General features: G+C 37.6%; 2 protein-coding genes across 4 annotated transcripts in view; one reads left to right on the top strand and one right to left on the bottom strand.

Annotated features, from left to right (window-relative positions):
* Positions 1-126: 126 nt before the first annotated feature.
* On the bottom strand, positions 127-15,538 carry LOC122710706 (soluble scavenger receptor cysteine-rich domain-containing protein SSC5D). Its single transcript, XM_043928738.1, has 11 exons — positions 15,372-15,538; positions 7,664-7,821; positions 6,825-6,954; positions 6,622-6,739; positions 4,377-4,458; positions 2,574-2,622; positions 2,221-2,305; positions 2,027-2,123; positions 957-1,921; positions 660-863; positions 127-490 (listed from the first exon to the last, which is right to left on the bottom strand). The coding sequence occupies exons 2-11, from the start codon at positions 7,785-7,787 to the stop codon at positions 356-358; spliced, it is 1,989 nt and encodes a 662-aa protein (XP_043784673.1). The 5' UTR covers positions 7,788-7,821; positions 15,372-15,538; the 3' UTR covers positions 127-355.
* Positions 15,539-20,400: 4,862 nt separating this feature from the next.
* The window catches only part of LOC122710997 (tyrosine-protein phosphatase 10D), a 43,038-nt gene continuing 39,058 nt past the window's right edge, over positions 20,401-24,380 (top strand). For all 3 annotated transcript variants that reach the window (XM_043929349.1, XM_043929340.1, XM_043929332.1), the window contains exon 1: positions 20,401-23,437. In XM_043929349.1, coding sequence (XP_043785284.1) covers positions 23,354-23,437 — 84 coding nt within the window. In that variant the 5' untranslated portion in view covers positions 20,401-23,353. The remainder of the gene's footprint in view (positions 23,438-24,380) is intronic.

The raw sequence follows: 24,380 nt of genomic DNA, 5'->3' as shown, positions 1-24,380 counted from the left end.
AATTAAAAAAAGATATTAAAAATAAAATAATAACTATGATACTACATTTCATTTCTTTTAATTATTACTCTTTCAAATTAAAATTATATCAAGTTTTAAATGTGTATTTATTTATCGATATAATTATCGATATATACATACATAATTGTTAACAAACAGAAAATCAAAAAAATATTTGAAATTTTGCTAATTATTTCGTAACTTCTTAAGATTATTTTTTTTTTTTTTATGTTAAAATTTTTTTTCTACACATATGACGGAAGACTGGTCAATTCTGACGCGCGATCGTTTATAATAACATGACTAATAGATTGCTTGATCATTTGAAACGTATTAATATTAATATTAAAATAAGTTACATAATTACACATGGCAAGGCACAGCAAAGTGGTAGGCAAACGGGTACGACTGCTTTGCCGCTGCTCGATTTCGTTTTACTTTTTGAAGACGCTTCGTATTCGTATTTTCCCTTAGCTTTTGCCCATCCTCCCTATAACATATCATTTTCATTATTTTCATCGTATTAATTCAATTACACGCGTAACATGAAAATATTGTTGAAAAATTGGAACCAGAATTATTCATTATCAATATTCATTATAGAATATATATCGTAATAGCAAGAAAATATTATTCTTGAAAATAGCCAATATACTTACACCAGCCTGCGACATAGCCGCGCTATATTCTTCTTTTTTAGTAAACTCTGCAGCTCCTGGAGGATAATAAACCGGAGGTCCTGCGACATTTTTACTTTTCACTTTCGGCGGTGTGTGGGGCACAAAGTCGACTTCCTTTTTCACTGCCGGCGAATCTTTCTGTTGTTCTTTTTCCCTTTTTTCGATATCTTCCAGTACCTCGCGCTAAAAAAGAAAAAATAAATAAAAACAATTTGTCGTTGCAGGACAGATTGCGGTAATATTGAAAACAATCGTCTCTTTCCCCCCTCTCCCTACCTCCGTGTCGGAAAACGACGCCATAAGGTCTTCCAACTTTTTAGGAGGGGTCTGCACGTTGTTAACAGGCTTGGCTCGAACATCCTCGACCGGGAACGGTTTAGGTAACAAAACCTCGTGGTCTTCGGGGTTCTTGTTCGGTGGTATCGTTGTGGTCGTGTTCGATAATTTATATATAGTGGTGGATTGCGGCTGGGCGCTAGATTGTGGTGGCGATGTATAATAATTAACCGGTGTTCCCGGTTTATCAGGTGTCGGGTGTCGTCCGCTGGACGGTGGCCGGCTAGGATAATGTTCCTCGATTCGATTTATAGTTGTGTGGGTCTCGCTTACGTTCGGCGGTTGATTCTGGTAAATCACCGTGGTTCCCGGATGATCGCCGCCCGGATATCCATTCGGGTGCGTACCATCCACTTGATAATACTTCTCGTTTCTCGTGATCGTCGTTTTGTTCTCTATGGGTGGCGAGCCAGGGTGATAGGACGTGGTCGTCGGTTGATTCGTCACCCTGCCACCGTGATGTTCCTCCCGATAGAATTTCGACTCTTGGTGAATCGTGGTGGATTTCTTGGTGACGTCCGCCACAGGTGGCGGCGGGCTACTGTATCTGGCCGGGGGGGTTTTAGACGGCACGTTCTCGGTCACGGTTTGATAAGTGATCGTTTTGTCCGTGGTCGAGGTGGTTCCCTTCGGTATCGTGTACGTGATGGTTTGATCACCTGGCAACACCACGGTTCCTGGCACGTTGCCACCTGGTAGATAGGTTTCAGGTGGCCCTGGTAACTCGTACGTGTACGTCTTGATGGTGGTCGTCACTTTCGTGTTCGGACCCGGTGCCAGGTTGATGGGCACCGCTGGCGTCGGCGATGGAACTGGGATGTACTCCACGTTTCCGTATTCTTGGGCCGCGCTCGTCGTGTGCACGGTCGTCACAGTATTTTGTTGTACCGGTTCTGTTTGGTAACCTAGGTTATTTTTTTTTATTATTATTATTATTATTATTATTATTAAGTCGTGGAATAAACGAAACAAATTTTTCCCGTCCCTTGAAAATTATTTAACTCGCTTACCGCTCGAAGATTCTGCGTGAATGTATTTGACGTCCCTTTGAGCAGCAGGGAGAGGGGAAGTTTGCTTGGAACGAGATGTAGAACTGTCGCTGTACACCTGAAACGCGGCCATCCTTTTTTTTATATTTTTTAATTCGTACGTCGTACGTAAGTTTTCGACGTGTAAAAATTATCGCGGGATACAAAGTACTCACTAGTTCTCTGTTCACAGATTTGCCAACCGGTTCTAAGCCACGTTGCATTGTGCTTTCTTCGTAGGTCCTTTCTCGAATATCATCGCTGCAAAGTGTGTAACGTTACACGATGTATCACAATGTGAAATAAAACAATGTTGTTGTAGGTAACATAATATTTAAATGCACAATTTCACGATCGTGAAAAAAATAAAAAAGAGGACAATGGAATAGAAATATCATCTTGATTTTAACTATCGAACAAGTTTAGCTTCTCTAAAATTTAACAAATGATACGCGTATAATCTTGTTGGCAACGATACGATAAAGTAATTTTAGTATTTTCGTTCGCTTTGAGAGAGAATAGCACTTACATCATAGAAGCACTGGTGTTTGTTAACGCATTGTCGACCGTCCACGAATCTGAAATGCGGTAAAAGGAAATTTAATTTGATTAATTTTCAAAAATTATTATTATTATTATTATTATTATTCCCCTTTCCAATTTTCTGTTTCAAAGAGTTAAGAGAGATTTCAAAGCGAGCTCCTTGCGAACGAACGACCATCACCCAGTAACCCAATGACAATGGGCATCCTTGCTCCTCAATGTCACCGATTTTTCGATTCGATTCAGGGTTTCCATTCTTTCTCTTCTTTTCCTCCTCTCCTCTCCGTCCGAAGCCTGGCGGAGGGACGGAGAAATCGGGTCAACCTTCTGTTATACGCAACCCTAATATGGATATGGTTGTGTATCGTGTGTTACCGCAAAGAACACACACACACACACACACACACACACACACACGCTCTGGTCGCAACGTCGCTTCCATATAGAGAGGCGACCAGCGCGGAAATCTTCTCCGCGCGTATAATGGCGTTGTCGTGTTACCTGCGACCACGGTTTTACCGGAACCTCGTAGAATTTCAGAAATTGCGACACCTAACAACGCCGCGTCCCCCTTTCGCCGTGATGCATACATTATTAGACGTAATGTTTCACGGTGAATCAGCGTTTCGCGTTTCCTCGCGTATTCGCGTTAAATTCGTCTCTCGAATTTAACGCGCCAACTTTGGTCCATCGTTAGCTTAATTGTACGTCTCGTTTCGACCGTGTGGATATAACATTCGTCGTTAAACGACGGTTAGTAATATTTTTATTATAAGCTCTATAAACTTGTAATTTTTACACATAAGTTTTTACAGGATAATTCCATTCTTATATTGTCCATTAAATTTTTCACCGATTACGTACGTATGTTATTTACGTATACTCGTGGATTTTTTTTCTGAAAGATATCAAAGTCAAAATACAAAAGTCGAAGCTCAAACTCAAAATTCGTATCTTATGTTCGTATATCAACTTTCATGCTTTCTTTGCTCCCCTCCCTCTCTCTTTCCCTGGATATCTATAACTCTTAGTAGTAGAAAGCGGAATAAAGAAACGAACGGATTATTTACACCGGAAGTATGTACAAATCGAACAATAATTATTCCATCGATCGTTCCTTCGTTCGTTTCCCTTCATTCCTTTCCCTCATTAGAGGTATTTAATCCCGTTTAACATTTAATTTTATTCCGAGTGTACGAACCGAGGCCGCGGTTAAATGGGCGATTCGATTGATGAAAAGGTGGCGCGAGTACTCCCTTCGAGTATCAACGAACTCACGAACCCTCCCTCGTTTTCTCGTTCTCATTGTTAATTAACCGTATACCTGCAAGGCCGTTCCACGCCTTAAAAGGAGCGACACGAGACTGGCCCCCAGAGCCCCCTTCCTTCCACCATCCGTTTAAAACGCGCCAGCGCTTGCGCGCGATTCCTCGCGAACACGCCCGAGGATTCGTAGCGGTGCATATCCGGCGAAAAGCTTTTTTATCGAAACTTTTTCTTTCTTTCTTTTTTTTTTTTTTTTTTTTTTTTTGAATCTCATCGAAATCTTCCGCCTTCCGTTTCCCTCGCGATTCGTAACGAGATTCGAGAAACGAAGACGCGTCGTTTCTTCAATATCTTGAAATTGGAATTCTTCCGTATTTGGATCGAAGATCGAAGATCGAAGATGTTGAGTATTGAGAAAATTTTTTTCATTCGATCGATCCGTTTAAAGGAAAGATTTGGGGAGAGGAGAGGGTGTAATGGTACTTGGTCCATTTAAAGAAGGAAAGAGATATCCGCTTCTTACCAATCGGTTTTCCGTCCAGAGTTTTGTTATATTGATACGACACCTGTTTGTAAGCGATCGTTTTACTTTGTCCGGGTTGCACCTGAAACAGAGATTGTTCCATCGTAATTTTTTCTTTTTCTTTTTCTTTTTTTTTTTTTTTTTAATTTATAGAAATCGTCTTCAGTCGTTTCGGTTTTACTACGCGAGACAATCGTGTTCGCATTATATATTTTGTTTCTACACTTTTTATTGCAACATATCTTTACATACCGTCTCCATTGTACATTTTTTCTTTTTAATTGTCGTAGAAGACACATCAAACTTTCTTTCCCCCTCCTCCCCTCCCCCCTTCAATAATTACACATTCGAATTCACGAGTTATCGCTAATTTTGCATTTATTCTTGTACAGCAATAAAGATATAGATATTTGCTTTGCTCATTTTTATCTCCGCTGCCAACATTTTTATCTTCGCGCGAATTCTTTCTTTCGCGGCTCGATCAATCATCAAATCTCGACCTCCCGAAAAGAGGTAAAACAAAACAAAAAAAAAAAAAAAAAAAGAAAAATTTAATTGCCTCGAAACGACAAACCTCGTGATCGCGTATTATATTTGCATAAAAATGGGACGTGAGAAAAAAAAAAAAGTTGCGTAAAATCTGTCGATACACAGTGCGCGCGAAACGTTCGAGTTTTCCCCGTGATCGGTCGATGTCCAATTAAAAAAACGTAAACTGGAACGTAGAACCAACGTCGAATGTAACTCGTCACAGATTTCGATTTTCGTTGCCGAGCCGTGTTATTTCGTATGCAAATTGGAATGGGCGGTGTCCTAGCGCGGTGGGGCCCCCCCTTAAGGACGCCCCGCGGTTGTTTATCCCCGGCAAGCGTGAGATGCGCGCGATAAATTGCACGCGCGGGGAACTAATCTACATTTTCATTGAATGTTACGACTGGCCGGGAAACTGGTTGCAATTACGCCCCTGTAACGCGTAACAGCAATCTTGCATCTTTGCATGATCTTCTAATGTACGTATCTCGTAAGACGTCAGATTTATGACACACAGCATTCCGTATGAAACGAATCGTCTTATTTCTCCGATCTTATCCGATGATCGCATGGCCATTGTGGAATTCATAAATTCTTTTTTTTATTTTTTTCCATTTTTTTTTTTCTTTTTCTTGAGAAAATAATGGAAATTTTCATAAGAAAAACTCTGTGCGAAACATGATATTAAAGCGAATTTAAATAGCAAAAGCTATTTTTTTTTTTTTTTGTTATATCGTGAATCGCCATTGAAGCGATGTATTCTATAGGTTTTCTTTCTTTCTTTCTTTCTTTCTTTCTTTCTTTCTTTTTTTTTTTTTTATGAAAGTAATTTGAAATTTTAAGTGAAAGAAACTTTTGTCTAATATATTTTTTCTGGTTTTTAAATTAAAGTTTGTACAAAAAAAAAGAAATGACAAAAATTATTCTTGTTATGTAATGTAATATATATTGAACATAATTTTCTCGATCCATAAGTTAGACGAGATGATTTAACTCTACGTTTCGAAGCGTACGCTATAATTTAAAATAAGATTGCACATTTGGTCGACTTGTTTCAGTTGAACTTTAGATCAAATTTTGCGATGATTGCGCGTCAAGATTACGAGGCTTTACTTTACCATAGGCTGATCTTACTGTTTGAAACAATTCTAATATATTAAATAGATGTAGATGCAAGTACCTCGAGGGTACGATCTCGCGCGATGCAATCTCTTTGACATATAATTGGAACCGTCAACAAAAGAACGTGAAAAGGCAAAAACTGAAATTATGGTGGTTGCATATCCGTCTAGTCATTTTCGAACTGGTTTTCTGTGTTAAATATACATTAGCGTTTCGCTCGACGATAAATCCAATCGAAACACGCATTATAGATTCAATATAAAAAGTTCTTTTAAAATTTCAGACCAATATTGCATCGAGCAATATTTTTTTTTTCATTCATCGCGTTTACGTACAATTGGAATTAGTTCGAATGAATATTGCATAAGGCAATTGTACTACTTTAGATTCCAATCATTCTAAGTAATTCGCTTTTTTGTCAGAGGAATTTGTTGAAGAAAAAGTGTCCTAGTGATCCCTAGTAGCCCTAGGGAACTCTAGCGATCGCGTAGACTTGCAAAGCTCGAGACTCTAAGGTTGAATTTCCGTTAATTTTCTGTTTTATAAATTCGAAATAAATATAATTTACACTTTTAATTTATAATTAACTCACATTCTGTAATTCTGAGTCGATGAAATCCAAACCGGGAATACCACTTGGTGCACCACTCGGCCCGGTGCTCACGTATTTTTCCGTGGTGGTTGTCATCGTTCGAGTTGGTGAAATAGGTCTAAAGTCAAACCGATTAAAGAATTTAGTTGTTTATTTTTTTATTTATTTTTTTTTTTAATCTAAAAAAATTGAAATCTACCTACCTGCCTTCGGAAACAATCTTAGTAGGATTCGCAGCTACTCGATACTCCACTTGAGGCGAAAGTGCCCTGCCACCGCGACTAGGGGTGGTACTTCTCGAGACACTTGTTTGCAAATCTTCGAGAAGAGCATCTGAAATCATTAAGCAGTTCGTGTATTTTTTTGTATCGAAGATAACGATGTTCTTGTAAACGTGTAGTTTCGATGATAGAAAATAACAGAAAATTATAAAGTAAATAACGCATATTATCTTATCACGAGGAAAAAAATTATTATTATATCGAATACATATTATATATTCTCGACAAATTTGATCAAATGGATGACTAATTTGATTTTTTGCGAAAAAAGATATTTATATTACGTGCGATCTCTTTGACTCTCGAACGAATAAAGTTATTTTCGTCGTTGATGTCATTTAAGTAATTATGTAAAAATTATGAAAAATTGAGAAAACAAAATAGAGAGTATCATCAGTTCTTTTTTCAAAAGAAAATATACGATGTGATTTATTTTATTTTATACGTACGTTAAATATTATTTCTGATTTAATACGATAGCAAGAAAGCTTATATGTAATGACGTAATTTAAAATTGTTTATTGTTTGTATTCCTAACAAATATTTTCGATATAATTTCGTTCCAAGAATCATTCTTCTAGCGATAGCGCAGAAAGTCAGAATTAGATCGAACAATCTCGTTCAAACGATGATCGAGTTTCGTGGTGGACGAATCTAATCAACTCATCAAATCACACGTATGACACATGCAGAAGGTTGGTCGAAAAAGAATGAGCCAGGTGGATAGGATTACACCTCTGGTGGCACATTTAAAGATTTACCTAAGTTGTTTTCGAGGCTGTTGGCCGTGGTTGTCGACTGGCTCTGGCCAGATATAGGACCACCATGACTCACGATCTTTCTGCTGGTGTGCGTTGTCGTTCTCTCCCTCACCGCAGCTGACATTGCGCTCTTCTTCAAATTCCCTGCCTCACGAGGTCTGGAGGACAATTTAAACAGGGGAAAAAAAAAAAAAAATAAGTCAGACGTTGTCTCCGTTTAAAAATATCAACGCGTTTCCCGAATATTTATAAATTAACAGCCGCTTTTTCCGACAAAATGAGTCTATAAAAAATTCTCTGCAATTTTTTTGTCAACAATTTTTTTTTTTTTATCAAAACAAATTTCTATATAATAATTTCCTCTGTTTCAAATTAACTTTTAAACGATTGATTTTTTGAATCTCCTATATTTTCCAAATTTCGAGATTCCAAGTTAATTAAACAAAAAATTGCTTTCCAATCTTTACTAATTTTCCAATCGTTCCAAAAATTCCAATATTCGATTTCAACCCAATCCAATCCAATCACGATAATCCTATCGTCGCTCGTAAGGGCCTAATTACACCAAGTTAATCGATTCCTAGAACGCTTAGGCAATCGATCACCCCTCCCAAGATTACGATTTCCAACGAATCATCGTTACGTCGATTAAATACGCGACACGATACGAAAATAAATCTCTCAGATCTTCGAATCTAGCCCGCGCCCCCCTCGTTGCGCGAGCCTCGATCACGATCGTCGATTTCGATATCGCCGATCCGAAATCCAGCCTCCTCTTTCCGCGAGAGAAATTCCGTGTATCCTGTTATTCCTTCTACCCCTCCGCGTGTCGAACGGAACAGCGCATCTATTTATAGACGCCGAACGTTTATAAATATGGCAGATTCGAGGAGGAGTTGGAGGGAACTGGATCCGCGCGCGCCGCTGGAAACTTTCGCGGCGCGGAACACCTGAACCCGGTTGAGAAGAGCGGGTTTCAAACGGAGCTCGCAGCGGGCCGGTGGCATTTCGAATCAAGTGGGCGCGTTATGCGTTCCACGCCGGTGGAAACTCGCGCGCGAAGATTTATCTTGGACCGGCTCGATCCTCGAGGCGCACGCTCGAAGTTTACTTACTCGGCTACCGTGGCACGATTCAGCGTGGCGACGTTTCGAAAACTAGTTTTGCAAGAGGTGTATTAAGAGTGGGGTATAATCGGCCGCAGCGTGGGCCGATCCCCACAGATTTGCCTTCGATTAGACTTGCTATGACGTTGGATGGCGTATTGATTTATGCCAGTCGGTTGCCTACCCCGATGAAATAGGGTGTCGAGGATTTTATTGGGAGTCTCGCAAATCTTGCTTTTGGTTGTTGAATTAGGGAGAGAATGGGGAATTTCTTCTGAATTATTTTAACTCTTATTTTAGACGAATGTTCGAATACAATATTTTTGGAATTGTCAGTATATATGATATAGTAGGAGGATTTTGATAGGGATGTGTATATAAATCTTTGATCTTTTTTTTTTTTTTTTATTCTTCAAATAGAATCCCGTTCGAACATATTTAGAATTACTGGTGGTCCGGGGTGTGTTGGAGTGTAGAAAGTATTTCCACGGGAAACGGCGGTTGGTTGTTTTATTCCGGCGGAGACATCAATGCGAATGGGGCAAAGGGGCCAAGGAGGTCTTCCAAGAATCGAGGAGGAGACCCGCTCATATGATCGCCACTGAAACCTTGAAACGCAAACCCGGACGGTTTCTAGAATTCGTATTCTTCTAACGAGTCCTCGAGATAAAGAGGATTCCTCTTAGAGACTATTCGAGGGTAAAATTTCTCTCCAATCACGACTTACGTTTAAAATTCAAAAATTGTGGAAAAAATTTTCAATATTATTTTTTTCAAATTGTTTCTCGTCAATTTTATCACACGATTTTTCGTTTCTCGAATATAGAGATGAATCTTTGTTCTTTTTTGGCAATTTTGTTTCAAATCTGAGGGAAGGGGGGAGGGGATTGAAGGTAAATAATTTTATCATTTTTTTTTGATTTTGTCGAAATTCATCAGAATGAATTATTAGAAAATCTATTTTATTGCGAATTTCTAATACGTTCTTTTATCGTCTAATGAATGTTATCACGATTAGAGATTTTTAAATCATCGCAAGACTTTATCGTTAAGACTCGTTAGAATTTATATTAATTCTGTGTTTATTCTATCTTGGCTAACTTCTTCACCGCTTTTTTTAAATTGATGAGTCATATCAGTAAGAAAAAGAAAAAAAAAGAAAAAAAACTATATTTGCAAAATTCCAAATAAATGTATTCCTCATTATTTTGATAAACGTAATCGTTATTCTTATATTGACTGTTGCGCTTTACATATAAAACGACTTTTTACAAAAATTCACTCGAGTGTACTAATTTAAAACACGTGTAATTACACAGCCGGGTGTACGAATTCCCCGACGTTTTAATTAATTTCGTCAGTTTTCATATTCAACTTGATGAATCGCGGATCAGATTGAATCTTTAACGCTTTACGTCATTTTTCCTTATTTTTTTCGATATCATATTTTTCCACGCTACTCTCATCATTTCTTCTAATTTTCTAATTTTCTGAACCATGCGATGCTTTTTTTTTTTTTTTTTTTTTTTTTTTTTTTTTTTTTTAAGCAAATTCAAGGGTTAAAGATCGTTCGATGCGCATAAGCGATACGATAACGCGGATCGTTAACGCAATGTCATGGTAATGGTGACATTGTGCATTGTCGTCCAAGGTCTTTGTACCAATCAAAATGATGATGACCGCAGTTGATCCGATTCTGGGAGCGATAGCGGTCGCGCAAACGTACAGTCTCCGTTAAAAGTGTTCAAGTGTCTCTCGTGTTCGAAATTTTTATCTCAATGTTTATTTCATAAAGTTTAAAAAAATATATATAAATATACACTGTAAAATAAGATTTCAAAGTAATTACTTCGAACGAATACATAAACAGATCGTAAAAAATTTATTATCGATTCTCGATAAAAATTTTTAATGGCTCTGTCACGGCTTCGATTCATTAAAATATATAATTGATATTTATAGTTCGTATAATAACGAAGAAAGAAAACTGCATCGGGTTGGAAACGTTGAAAATACGGGAAAATAATTTAAAGGGAATGACGAAATTAGCCGTTTTACTACGTATACAATTGTTAAAAGCTGCGTTGGCATAAGTTACTTTTAAACCAGCTACGACGATTAACCAGCGCGAGGAGTGATTCAAGCCGATTACACGTGCGTTTCTTTTTTATTCTTTTATTTTCCCTTTAAAAATAGTAATCGATCGAATCGGTATCTCTTTCGCAATCTCTTTCCATATTTCTTCTTTCTTTGCAATTGAAAAAATTACACATCACACAGACTCGAGTTTAACCAACAAAATAAAGTTCTCGAATATTAACAATATTAACAATAATTAATTTAATATAGAGATTTATTATTTGAAACTCTCGGCTCTTATCGTTTATATCATTCTAATAATAGAGTTATGCTATTTCTTTGTATGATTCAATCACGCAATCTTGTATGATCGATCACAATCACGGATATTTTTGGTTCGGTTTTAACTGTGCCTCGGTAATAAACTGTCGAGGGCAAGTCGAAACATTTTCGTTGATGATTTGTTTGCATCGTGTTCCCTCCGTGTCGACATTCGACGGAAATGCGGCTAAGAAATTTCAAGGACTTTTCGATGGCCTTCGCCAGAATGCAGCACTCGCTTCAATGAAATGATCCATTGGTAGCAAACGCTTGCTACTCAGAGATGAAAGGTAATTAATCGACCATTCACGATAGAAAAATTACTAACACTTGTTAATCGTCGTACGTGTCTATTTTTTACGCGAACAATCATGCTTATAAATAAAATGCATACAATATTTTTTTAAAAACAGAATTCTCCCTTTTTCTTATCTCTCGATATTTTAATTTATCCGTAACATCGACTACTTTCAATAATAATTAATTTATAAGCGTAAAAACCTACTACATGTCTTGTTTAGCTTATAATTCTAAAAAGATAAAAAAATATAAAAAAAAAGTATATGCATTATTTACAATAGAATATATGTCGACGCAATATACCTATAAATAGTGACGAATCACCGTGTAGATAAAAAATTTATAAAAGTAGAACATTTTTTTTTTCTCCATATTTTTTCGAAATTGTGAATATCTCGGTTCGATAAAAAATCGGGAAGAAAAAACAAAGCTCGGCTAGCGTAAAATTAACGACATTTGACATGACGTGGGCGATGGCAATGGTCCAGCCAACTGGCGCCCGGAGTTTCATTCCATTTCCACTTTTTTTCTTCTACATTCTGATCCATCCGCTCTTTGTGTAACTCTATAAATATAATACGACTTTTATGAAAGAGTAGCGAAACCTACCGCGCGCGAATCTTTCATAATCTTTCTGCTCGAGAATTTTCCATTGTCGATTCCACATTTAGAAATAGATTCATTTGTTCCTTTTTTTCTTAATTACGAAAAAAGTACAAGTACAATATTTATTTCAATACTGAATTTACTTTTTCCTTTTTTCTTCTTCTTTTTCCTTTTTTTTACTCGTACAATTTTTTTTATCCTCGATGAAAACGTTTTTTAATTGCGGTCATATCTTCGCTTGTATCATTAACGCATGAATATTGCATCACATTCTCGATGCGACACGGTTGAATACAAATGATGTGGAACGTAAAAAAAATAACGTAGAAAGGTGAAAATATCTTCGGTCAATCTCTCGTTATTTTCGAGGAATATACCTGTGATTTTCCTCCTCGTAAGAAATCGGACGATTTTTCTCATGATGCTCGGAGTGCGACTATTGAGAAAAATAAATCGGCGAATCTACGTTTGTTCTTGGCTCATAGCCCAAAGGTGGGAGTTTTAATAAACTGTAGACGAATCTGTTTTTGGCGTAACGCCTATTTTTGTGCCCGCTTTCGTTCCTCGCCGTCCTCTTTTTCTCTGATGATTGAACGATTACGTATTATTTATATCCATACCGTCTCTGTTTTTTTATTTTGTCTGTTGTTTACTTTATTAGAGTGGGGCAACTTTTATTATCGATAAATATTGACGTTGGACGATTGCGTTTGATCGCAAAATGCATTGAATTGAATAATCCATAACTCGATTTCCAATTAATTCGTTTTGATCTTTTTAATATTTAAACGATTGTTCGATGCGTGAATCGAAATTATGAAATATATCATTTTTTCAAGAATGCATTGAATTGAATAATCCATAACTCGCTTTCCAATTAATTCGTTTTGATCTTTTTAATATTTAAACGATTGTTCGATGTGTGAATCGAAATTATGAAATATATCATTTTTTCAAGAATGCATTGAATTGAATAATCCGTAACTCGCTTGCCAATTAATTCGCTTTGATCTTTTCGATATTTAAACGATTGTGTGAATCGAAATTATGAAATATATCATTTTTTCAAGAATATAAGGAAACTATATACATGTGTATAAATATTCGAATCGAGATGCATAATTAATGGAAACGAATTCATTGTGATTATCGGTTACCATTTACAAATGATCTCCACGCTCATCTCCCGTTTAAAATATTCTCGTCACAACTCAGAGCAGCAAAATTTATTGTCCGAAAATTACATCGTCGCTCGAGTACATGTACAAATTGATTCGACTCTCGAAGAAGACGACGCACACTCTTCTCTGTAGACAACATTCGCGCGTTTTTAATCGCGAATTTTATACGACAACAATCAAGCAAGAATGAAAACGTCAGCCGATGTAACGATGCTTCTCTCTTAATTGCGCTTCTCGACTCGAATGTCACTGAAACCATCTCGCGCGCACGATCCTTGAAACACCGCCTAACATGGATGAAAGATCCAAGAAGACGGAAAAGTGGGAGTTGACCTTCCGCCCATCTACAGAGAAACGCCTGCTCACTGGGTTACGTTCATCCATGGGATCGATCGACATGCCCATAATAATTAACGATTTTATCGTGAATTATCATCGCCTAAGGGATCTTAATTTGGATGGATATATATGCCTCATGGTTGTCGGTGAAATGTTGTTACAAAATCCTATTTTATTTACGGCGGTACGGCTGAAAGATTTAACTCCGTTACTTTGACATCGCTATTCAACCTGGATCGGAACACGAAAGTGAAAGCGATCTTGAAATCTCGCCCACCAGATTTTATTTTACCCATATAAATAACAATTTTTAAAGATTAGCGTGTATTGTGCGGAAGAGAAATTGTTGGAATCACGAGCCATTATATTACTTTTTTTGTCAAAATCGCGATATACAAAAGGATATTAAACGTGCTTAAGGATAAATATACCTGATTTTTCTTTCGTGATTATAAATGATATAAATATATATATATATATATATATATATCTACCTTATCGAGTTTATTATATTCATTTACGTGTACGGTGAATAACAAAAAAAAAGGCTCGAGGCTAAGTAAAAAGTCCAGTAATAGCTCGTCTTGAACGTATCCATGTATATAATCACTTCCTCTCCACGTAAGAAAATGTGTTTGAACACGTGTAGAAGAACACACGTAGAAAACTTTCACGAGTGATTTTTTTTTTTTTTTTTGATCGAAGAGAACGTTAAAAATGACAATCGGGATCAGGGTCACGAGGAAAATTCGCGCCGTGACTCATTTTGGTAAAATAAGCGCGTATCTGGCATTTATTTGGAACGATGCGCGAAAACGAGATTCGAATCGATGAATCTTTTCTTTTCTTTTTTTTTTTTTTTTTTTTTTTTTTCTTTAAAGATCTCCAGACGAGTAAACGTGAAACGCGTTAACCGGCGACATGGCTTATAACGACGGCCACTGTTCGCCTCTGTACAAGCCTCTCAAAGGCGGCGAGAGTTTTTCCACGCGGCGAGATTAATTGCTCCACGCCATCCCGGCGTGTAGTGTATTGGCGGCGGCTGCATTTACGGTAATTCAATGTAAATAGGGGGGGGGGAGGAAAGGAGAGGAGGGGAAGAGGATCTGTCGATCCTTGTACCGATACAATCGGTATTTGACAAATCGTATTTAGTCACGCGTCACTGGCACCACGCGATCCAGTTTGCGCCTTTAATTATACTTTCTTCGCGGTATTCGATTTATTGGCCGTTTTGCCGCTGTCTTGAAACGATTTATAAGCGTATCGAGGCTTCGCGTCAACACGCTTGGACACTTCTCTATCTTTTATATACGCGAAATAAAACTTATAAAATTTGTAGCAATTTTCTCGTTAAGAAATTTTTAAAAAGTATTTTAGAAGATGGGAATCGACGGAGATTATTTTCCTCTTCTCGAGATTTCTTTTCAATCTAATGTGCATTTAATAACGCGTCGTCGATCGATCGGGGAGGGAGCTGACAAAGTATATGAAATATTGGCGGATTGAATAATTCAGTGCGAAGCGGAATATATTCGGGATTGTATGCAAACGATATTAAACTCTAAGACGGAGATTATTTATTATTTTAAAGATACGAAAAATACGGGTATTTGATTTAATATTAAATATCGCGTTGATAATAGTAATTCAGAAATATCAGCTTCATTTTTTTTCAGGATTTAAAATGTATAAATATTTAAGAACGATATTACGAGTGTCGTAATTTTGAACATTAAGTGAATTAAAAATCGAACTCGTGAATTGTAAACTTACCTCGCGAGAAAGGGTAATCCGATATTCGTAATGAAGCACCGGTAGTTTCACCTTTCGGTTGTTCGTTACGTCGTTTTTCGTCGAGAAATTTCGCGCGTCGAAGAGATAGATCGTAGACCAAATCGAAAAAGCGTCACACGTGACACCGTGGAGTGCCCGTCCAATACTGACTCGATCTACTTTGCGTTTTACTCGCGAGTGCGCATCGTGGCGCAGGATTAGCTTTTGCGCATGCGCACCAGGATGCTCCAAGTCAGGTGCTCGATTCGTCGATCGCGTCAATTTCGAAGCGTACTTGACTATGTAAGATTTTTTTTTCTCGATACTGTACTCATGACGATTCGATTTTTTTTTTTTTTTTTTAAGAAAGAAGGAAATCGTGAAATGAATTTTTCGTTTTTGTAATTAAGTCAACAATTTTATATTGCGTTCGAGATATGCGAATAAAAATATATGGGATGTAAAAATTTAATATATGAATGTGTGCAAGAATTTTGAAATATAATGTGCGAAGAATATATGAGATGTCCGATAAATATACGCTATAGGAATAAAATTATAATTTTCTCTTATCACGTATATTTTCCTTATAAATCGTTTTAAATTTAATATTTCTCAACCAAGAAATGGTCCATAACGGATCTATAACATTTATCTGAGATTAAATGGAGTATGTTAGGTGTTAAATCTAGCACGCTTGCGCGTGTGCGTTCGTAGTGCGAGCGAGAGAAGTATGCGCAAGCGTAGTTTGTCCGGTCAGTGCGTTCGCAGAAGTCGAGCTACTCCTACGTACAGGGACGGGCAAATTCTAATGCTTCTGTAAAATGTCTACTAAAGGCATTTCGTGTTAACATGAAAAACAATGAATATTTTATTCATTAGAAATATAATTTTACTATCTCCTTATTCGTAATTGTATATCGATTATGCAAATTAGAAATGGATTCATTTTCTTGATTCTTACGATGATATCATGAGTAAATGATAGTAGGATGTTAATGTTTATTTAGATAATAATTTATTACAAATTTTTTGCTTTAATTTTAATTTATAATAAAATAATAAAATATTAGATTTATTTATTTTATAGTTTGCAAGGTATTAGAATTATATGTGAAAAGTTCTGAGAAATTATTAGAGAAATTGTTACTGCAATGTAATGTAAGTAAAAGTTTAATATTAAAAGATCAATTTTATAAATTGTGTATAGAATTATAAATTATAATTATTTAATTAACTGTAAGTAAATTATTAGATAGAAAAATTGTTTCTATAGATATCTATTTTCTTAATAGAATACGTCCCTGTCTTTGCCATATTTCTTTTCTTTCGCCCACGGTGCCACAGTCCTTAGTATCCACTTCTACCTTAAGAATCGTTATTTATGGTAATAACGTATAACGAAGAACGTATCGATACTTCTTTTATATTCAAATAGTTTACGATTAAATATTTTATAACAATTAAATTTTGTCAAATAGTGTAATATAATACAATGAATTTAATGCATTTTTTACTATAAAATAACTTTTGATGATTATGATAAATATTATTTGTTAAATTATAATTAAAAATAGATAGATATAAAGAATCATAAAAAAATATATATATTAAAGTATGAACAATTGTGTCTTGATATGAATTTAAAAATTATTCAAATGAATATGCAAATAAAAGAACGCGAATAATAATTCTATACTGACGAAACAGAAACTGAACAAATCTGTTGATGATGTCATTCTCGCAATTCCTGTTCATTCGTTATAATATAATCTATACAATTTATTCAATTTTATAATATAATTATTTTTCAAAGCTAATATTTTGTCGAAATAAAATTAAATTTCATTAATTTTTGTATGTTATTTTACAAATTATGATGAAAAGAAATGTTTCAATATCGTGTCATATTTATATTATATCGTTTACATATTTCTACAATCTTAAAAAATTAAATAATTTAAAAATTTCTTACATTTTTTTCAATTTTTAGTTTTCATTTTTTTAATTTATAATATATATTGTAAAAATGTTGTAAAGGAATAGGTTTTTTTATATTCTTCAAATGGAAATATTTTATCGATAAAATAATAAATTATTATGATCTTAAAAAGATAACTTACCATTTGTAGAAAATACTTATTGATTGTCCATTATAACGATGATATATATTCACAATATATTCATTCATATGATTATATTCACGAAATATTTAATAACATTCATATAACATATATACAAAACAAAAATATTCGCGAAATTTGTGTATGATTTTAAATTATATACGAAATCGAACGAATATAAATACATATCGACCTTTTGTATATACGCGCGTGTACTACCGCGGTAAACCTCAGTTCGGTCGATACCGTTGTACCGTGCGGATGTAAAGTATCTCGAAAGTATCTCTCTAAAATATTAGAATATTTAAATATTTATTGTATAATTTATAATTTTTGTTTAATATTTTACTAATATTATCTTAAAAATTTTTATATATTATTATATATTATATATAGAAATTTTTATATATTATTGTTATATAATATATTAACGTTTGTAAATAACATAGTAATTGTTCGATATATAATAACGAAATGTACCGATAGTTGAGAATAAAACGCGATCACTTTCGTACCGACAGTCGAGAATAAAACGCGATCACTTTTGTATCGACAGTCCAAACGCGCGTATTTTAAAAACTTACTTCATTGAATCTTATTTTTATTTTGATTTCGTCTGAGACAAATTCTAAATTTTTTATTTTCTTTTTTCAATCAACATTCCAACGATAAAAAAAAAAAGAATAATACATAATAGAACAACTTATATATCAGTTTAATTAATAATGTTTTCAAATCTCAAATACATTTCTAAATTAATCCTTTCTTTCCGAATCTTGAATAGCTTTAAATTTCTAATTCAATTATTTCAGACAGCTTAACCTTTCTGTGTGGTACACGTCTTTCGCGTTACGTGACTGCTCATTCTCTTTGTGTGAACGAGACAAGGAACTACGTACACAACGAAGCCAGTATTGTGCACACGCGCAAAACCGTAGGTAATAATTTTCTCTGTTCTGGGCTCGCAATAAGGGTAGAGGGCAAACGCCGACAGAAGGTTGCTCCTATAGGTGGGGAATGCATCGAATGGTGGTGGGAAAGAAGGAACGATTGGTAAGGTTCTGTTGATACAAGTGCTAACACGCTTGGGACGATGGTGTGCGTGTGGTGTTAACCAGCAACTCTCACTCGAGAAGAGGAACGTCAATGGCAAAAGAGTACGTAGCGAAGTGCTAAGAAAAAAAGGAAAAAAGATATGTGGTTGTCACTACGCCGTATAAACAGACGCACGACCATTTCGATTTTTACGTGTTGGTCGCATCATTCGTGCAGATCTTGCAATATGGCTGATGACGTTGAACAAAATACTGTATCGTAGCGGTTCCAAATTCGATGTTAATTATATTGCATTCATTTATGCAATTTTCACTTCAAGATAACGTGAAAATGATTATTCATTTGCAGTTCATTAGGGTGATGTGATTTCGTTTAAATTTTAATTTATTCATGGGAAGATATATTTTGTTTAGCTGTTTAGTGTTACGTCATTTTGTTTTTCAGTGATTAATAATAGTGAATGAAAAATTTATCGTTAAATGGACATTTTAATATTGGTATGAGTTATTTATTGCATTATCGATAATTTCTTTTTCTTTTTTTTTTTTTTTTTTTTTTTTTCCTTGGAATATTATTATGGAGACGGATATTTGAGGTTATTTAAATTACCCGTTTTATAGGAATTTCTTTTCGTTGTAAATTGAATTGGCATAGACGGAATACAAAAGGAATAGTCAATATCAAGAAAGTTTTAAATCCAATCTTTAATATTAAAGTTTAAATAACGTAGAATCGATAATTGATCGTTCCTTTGTGTTATTAATTTCATCGTTCCAGCTGTATTGAATTATCTGCTTATTCGATGTGGGAGAAAAGAATTCAGTTTCTATTAAATTATTAAAGAGATTTCGATTTGTATTTATTTATTCACCGATGGAGCTATATCCTCCTTTTTGCGCATTATTCCCGCAAATTTAGGTAATAGTAATTAGTGCATAACGTAATAAAATTATCCTCTTAAAATTGCTTTTTTAAAAAGCGATTTAATAAGCGATAAATCTAATAGACTTGTAAATATAATAGACTTTTTTTAAATTTAAATTGTTAATTTAATAAAATGAAAATTTTTGAATATTTATAGATAATATCAACTTTTTCATCCAAATTTATCATTGTTACTTATTCTAAAAAAACTTTTAACTACGTCCCTGAGTTTACTTCTTATCCTTCCTAGATCTGCAAGTATCAAGTAAGTAAATAGGTCTATGTTCAAAAACGGAAGGATCGAGGGATAAGGTTTTTAACAAGGAAGCAGAAATCGAAGCAAATACAAAATTAAGCGGACATTTTTTCCATTTTCTTCAACAAATATATACCTTCCTAAAACGATAAATAAATATAAAAAGCGTTTTTCTAAAATTTGACAAAAAAATCATAGCAACTGTACCGTATATCAAATTCCCCGAAACCTAACATTCCATCAAACAATTTACAATATACATGGTATCTCGAAAAAAATCGGAAGAATCATTTCAAAAAGATCCAAATGATCACGAGTCATCGAACCCACGCGTCGAAAGGACCGAGCGTCTCCCTTTCAAGTTACGCTCCTGGCTAGCGATCATACGTACACATAACTCTATACACACCGAACCAATCCGTGGTGGAGCTCTAGGCCCGTGAAGCACAGCGAGGGAGGAAACGCAGAGCGGCGAACGTCATCGGTGGCAGGGAATGCAAAAGGCCAGATGGTGGGAGTAGTTCGGGGCTAGGTTGATGGTAGGGAAGGAGGAAAGGTGGGGAAAATGTTGGTGGTGGTGGCGGCTGCGCCGGGTATCCGGCTGGGGCAGTAGTCGGCGGCGTTTCGAATGATGTGGAGAGAGAAGGAGACGGAGAAGGAAGGAGAAAGAGAGAGAGAGAGAAAGAGAGGGTCGAATGGAATGGAAAGGCAGTCAGGTTAGCTGCGGCGCGGTAGGGGAGGGCAGGAACGAGGCAAGGCAAGCGATTTAGCTGGTGCTGGTTCGGCGAGCCACGAGTTGGAGTGGCGAGAGAGCAGCCGAGGTCCCGTTGCCCGTGCCTGCACCGGGAGAGGCGTCATGAAAGCGCGCCAGTTGACCGAGTGCACCTCACCTCGGACGAAACCGCGTATTTGCCGTCGTTGAGGAGAGGCCTACCTTGCCCTCTCTGCTTTCGTGGCAAGGATTCGGCCGGTGGCTCTCCTGCTCCTCGCTGTCACGCGCCTCTATTGTTTCTCCAGTGCGGGTTGGGGGGGGGGGACTCTTGGTTTTTGCCAGTATCCGGATAGAATAGCGGCGCGTATCCGTGTCGTGTGTCGGTCGAGACGTACTCGATTTTCGTCATTCGTAACCCGTGTGTACTCGTTTCAAAGAGAAGTTTCACCCAGTCAATAGTGTGCGAGTGAGTACGCGATGCGTGAGACGTGCCGTTTGGATTGATCATCGCGTATGTCTACGCTTCGGTCTACTACTTTTGACAAGGGAGTTTGAGTGGGTGGAAAAGGACGAAGGAAATAAGAAGTTTTCCGTTTCTTTCGACTCGTTTTCACGTCACGCGAATTTCTCGTGGCGCGATACGTTGTTATTGACATATCGATTTGGTTGGCACGGTGCTCGTTCGTTTGGCATCGAATCGTGGTGGAGATCGAGAGAAGGAAACACCGAGAGGAGGAAAAAGAAAAAAAAGGAAAAAATATGAAAACTCGTTTCTGTCAGTGAGCACGGCTCGGATGAAAGTATTAAAACGTTCTTTCTTTCGGTTTCACGTTGATAACCACCGTCGCCTCGGTGGCCTGGCGTGTTTCACCTTGACGTTGAAACGTTGAACGTAGTGGCACGTTTCGGCTGATATTTCTCATCATCGAATCGAGAGAGCGAGGAAACGGAGCATTTCGACACACACACGCGATATTCTTTGTTATTCTTTGTTATCGTAACGATATCGTACACAACGTTGCACGTACGTTCTCTTTTCGATTTCGTATTTTCTGTATCTGACGATCGATTCGAAACGCGAAGGGAATAAAAGGAACAAAGATAGATTGGCTCGAAGATTAATTCAAATTCGTCGGGCGTTCGGCGACGTCAACGTGGGCCGCTTTAAACGAGCGAAAGGAAACTTGTAACGCCAAAAAAAATAAATAACGATCAGACCAGAAGATTATTAAAAACCTCGTACATTCCATTTTATTTTTTAACACAAAGTAACGAAAGTTACGCAACGAGTTACCTCCTTTGTCGTAAGAGAAAGAAGAAAAAGAAGAAGAAGGGAGAAGCGAGAAGAATATTAATCAACGTCCGATAATAATCATCTTTGAAGTACAATTTCCTGGATCCGATATCGAACAATCTGACTGGTTGGCAACATTAGTGACATCTCCGATTTCACGAAACGCTCGGTTCGTTACCTTGGCGTTGTCTCGGGCAAAGCAAGGAGGGTGGCATCCCCTCGTCTCGTTATCCCGTTCCACGCTCGTCGAGGGGCCGAAACGGAACGGATAGGAGAGCGTCGACCGAGAAGAGAGAAGAAAGTACAAGACCTTATCTAGGCCCTCCTCCAACTCTTTCACCGTCGTCGAACAATCGAGTCGAAGAGAGAAAAGAAGCAAAAGAAGAGAAAAAAAAAGAAAAAAAAAAAAAGATGATAGTGCACGAGCTCGTTATCAAACTTTACGTGGCCATTGTCGACGTGCTCGTTGTCGGTTGCCCGTATCGTTCCAGGTAAAATTCGAATTCGTTTCGTCAAAAGAGAGGCACGAAATGACGCTCGCCGTTTCGTCACGGTTCACCGACACTCTTGCCTGACATTCCATTATTATTATTATTACACGATACGATTCGATATCGTATCGAAGGTTCTCCCTTCGGAGGTGATCTCGTGCGAGCTCGACTTTAAACGTATACGGAACCCCATTCCAGTCATGACGGAACCACGGACCAGAAGTATCGTAAGCAACGACAGGACGAGAAAAAAGGAATTTTCCTTTAATCCTTCTTTCAGAGTCCAGTGATAAAGTTGTGAATGCCGGGGCCCGGAGAGGCTCGTGGTCGTGGTCGTGGTCGTGGTCGTCGTCGTCGTCGTCGTCGTTTCAACATTTGAAAATCCGTACGAGCGTACGTTAGGCGGCCGCGAACTAGTCGAGCAGGAAGCGTGCACACGTTGGTGTGACACACGCGGTGACACACGTGGTCGGCCGTTTGGGTACCGTTTGCAACATTCCTATCCGAGCTATCCGTGGAACGAGTTAGAGGGGAGGAGGCGGAGGAGTAGTGTTCCGGTTAGCCGAACCGTCGAGCCAGCCAGCCGTCGATGGATATGGCAGCCGCTGTTGTTGCTCCTCCACGGTTCCAACGTTGTCGGCGGCGTGCTACCTGTGAATCGAGCGAACAGGTGTTGTCGCAAGGTGTTGCCCGGGCCGGGATACGTGATTCCTCGTGATATCAGGCGCACGGCTCGTCAAACTGTCTGCGGTAGTGGTGTGTGCCACTCGTGTTTAACTCGATCGATCGTGTGTGCGTGTGTGTGCGTGCGTGTGTGCGTGCGTGCGTGCGTCGTGTGAGAAAGAGAGAGAGGGAGAGAGACGATCGACACGATTCCTCGCGTGCATTCTTAGTGACCGAAAGTGTTTGACCGAAGTGATACACGCTGAGTTTAGGTGTAATCGGTGGCCAAGAAGCGGAGAAGTAGGCCGCGGAGGAGAAAGGAGAGGAGAGGGAATATATACACGGTTGAAATTGGTGCGAGGGAGAAGAAGGAGAAGGAGAAGGAGAAGGAGAAGGAGAAGGAGGCAGAGTCGTGGGATACGTGTTGATCCGCGTCGATCCGTGTTGGTCCAGAGAATTAAGGATGAAGAGCAGGATGGTCGATTGCGCGCGATCCATATCCAGGTTTCGCGGCACCCTTCTTCTGCTTCTGACGCTGCTCGCGGAGGTGAGTAGTAAAGATGACGGTGGTGGGTATAATCGTATGAATCTAGGACGTGTCGTTGGAACGCCTTTCCACGAGAGACACTCACCAGCCAGCCTCTTGTCTATGATTACGTTTTGCTCCGCTTCTTTTGATCTCTGCTCACCACGAGGAAAGTTTAGTAATAAATTTTTATCCTCGTTTTATTTATTTTATCCTCCTTCCTCGATTTTGCTTACGCGTGTATTTTTCTCGACAGCGAGGCACAAATTATTCTTTTTCTCGGAATGTAAACGAAAAGGTGGATTAATAACACGGTTATAAAGTTATAGATTATCGTTATCTAGATAGATTATTGTTTGTCGATATCGTTTCGAAAGGAAAAAAAATTTACCACGTTATTTACTTTATCGATCTTTTTTCATCCGAAACTTTAAATTTTGAATGATACGTAGAAAAAAAGAAAAAAAATTCTAGACAGTCCTCTTACGCACACACAATAATCGAAGTAATATCGTTAGTGAAATTTGACGAGTCACGAGTCACCAATGCTAATAAATTTCTTGCGCAACAGAGATTGGAAATGGAACATAGTAACGTTCTAGAAGTAAATTTTTACGAGTTGCGAGTCGAGATTGTCCCATTCGGCTCTGACTAATCGAACTGAAAATTTTCCAAGCCGGATTCGAAGGAGAATCGAAGGAAGTTTCGCGGTGTAATATCTCGAGACCGAGTATCTCGTCTCTCGAGTTGTGGTCGGCGATCGGTGAAGGGGAACACACGCAGGCCGGGTATCTAGTCTTCTTTTGCTCGGCCGATTTGTGTCCCCGGGTTGCGAAACTCGTCTCACTTTCCCAACGTGAGAGAACGTATATCCAATGCGTTTGACCTCTGAATTCGAATCTGCTTATCGCGACAATCGCTCGAAACTATTGTAAAACGATTTCCTCCTCGATTCGATATCTTT

This window comes from Apis laboriosa, unplaced genomic scaffold, assembly GCF_014066325.1.
Source record: "Apis laboriosa isolate Shangri-la unplaced genomic scaffold, ASM1406632v1 scaffold10_cov145, whole genome shotgun sequence".
NCBI classification, from domain to species: Eukaryota; Metazoa; Arthropoda; class Insecta; order Hymenoptera; family Apidae; genus Apis; species Apis laboriosa.
This window is presented reverse-complemented; position numbering and strand designations above follow the sequence as displayed.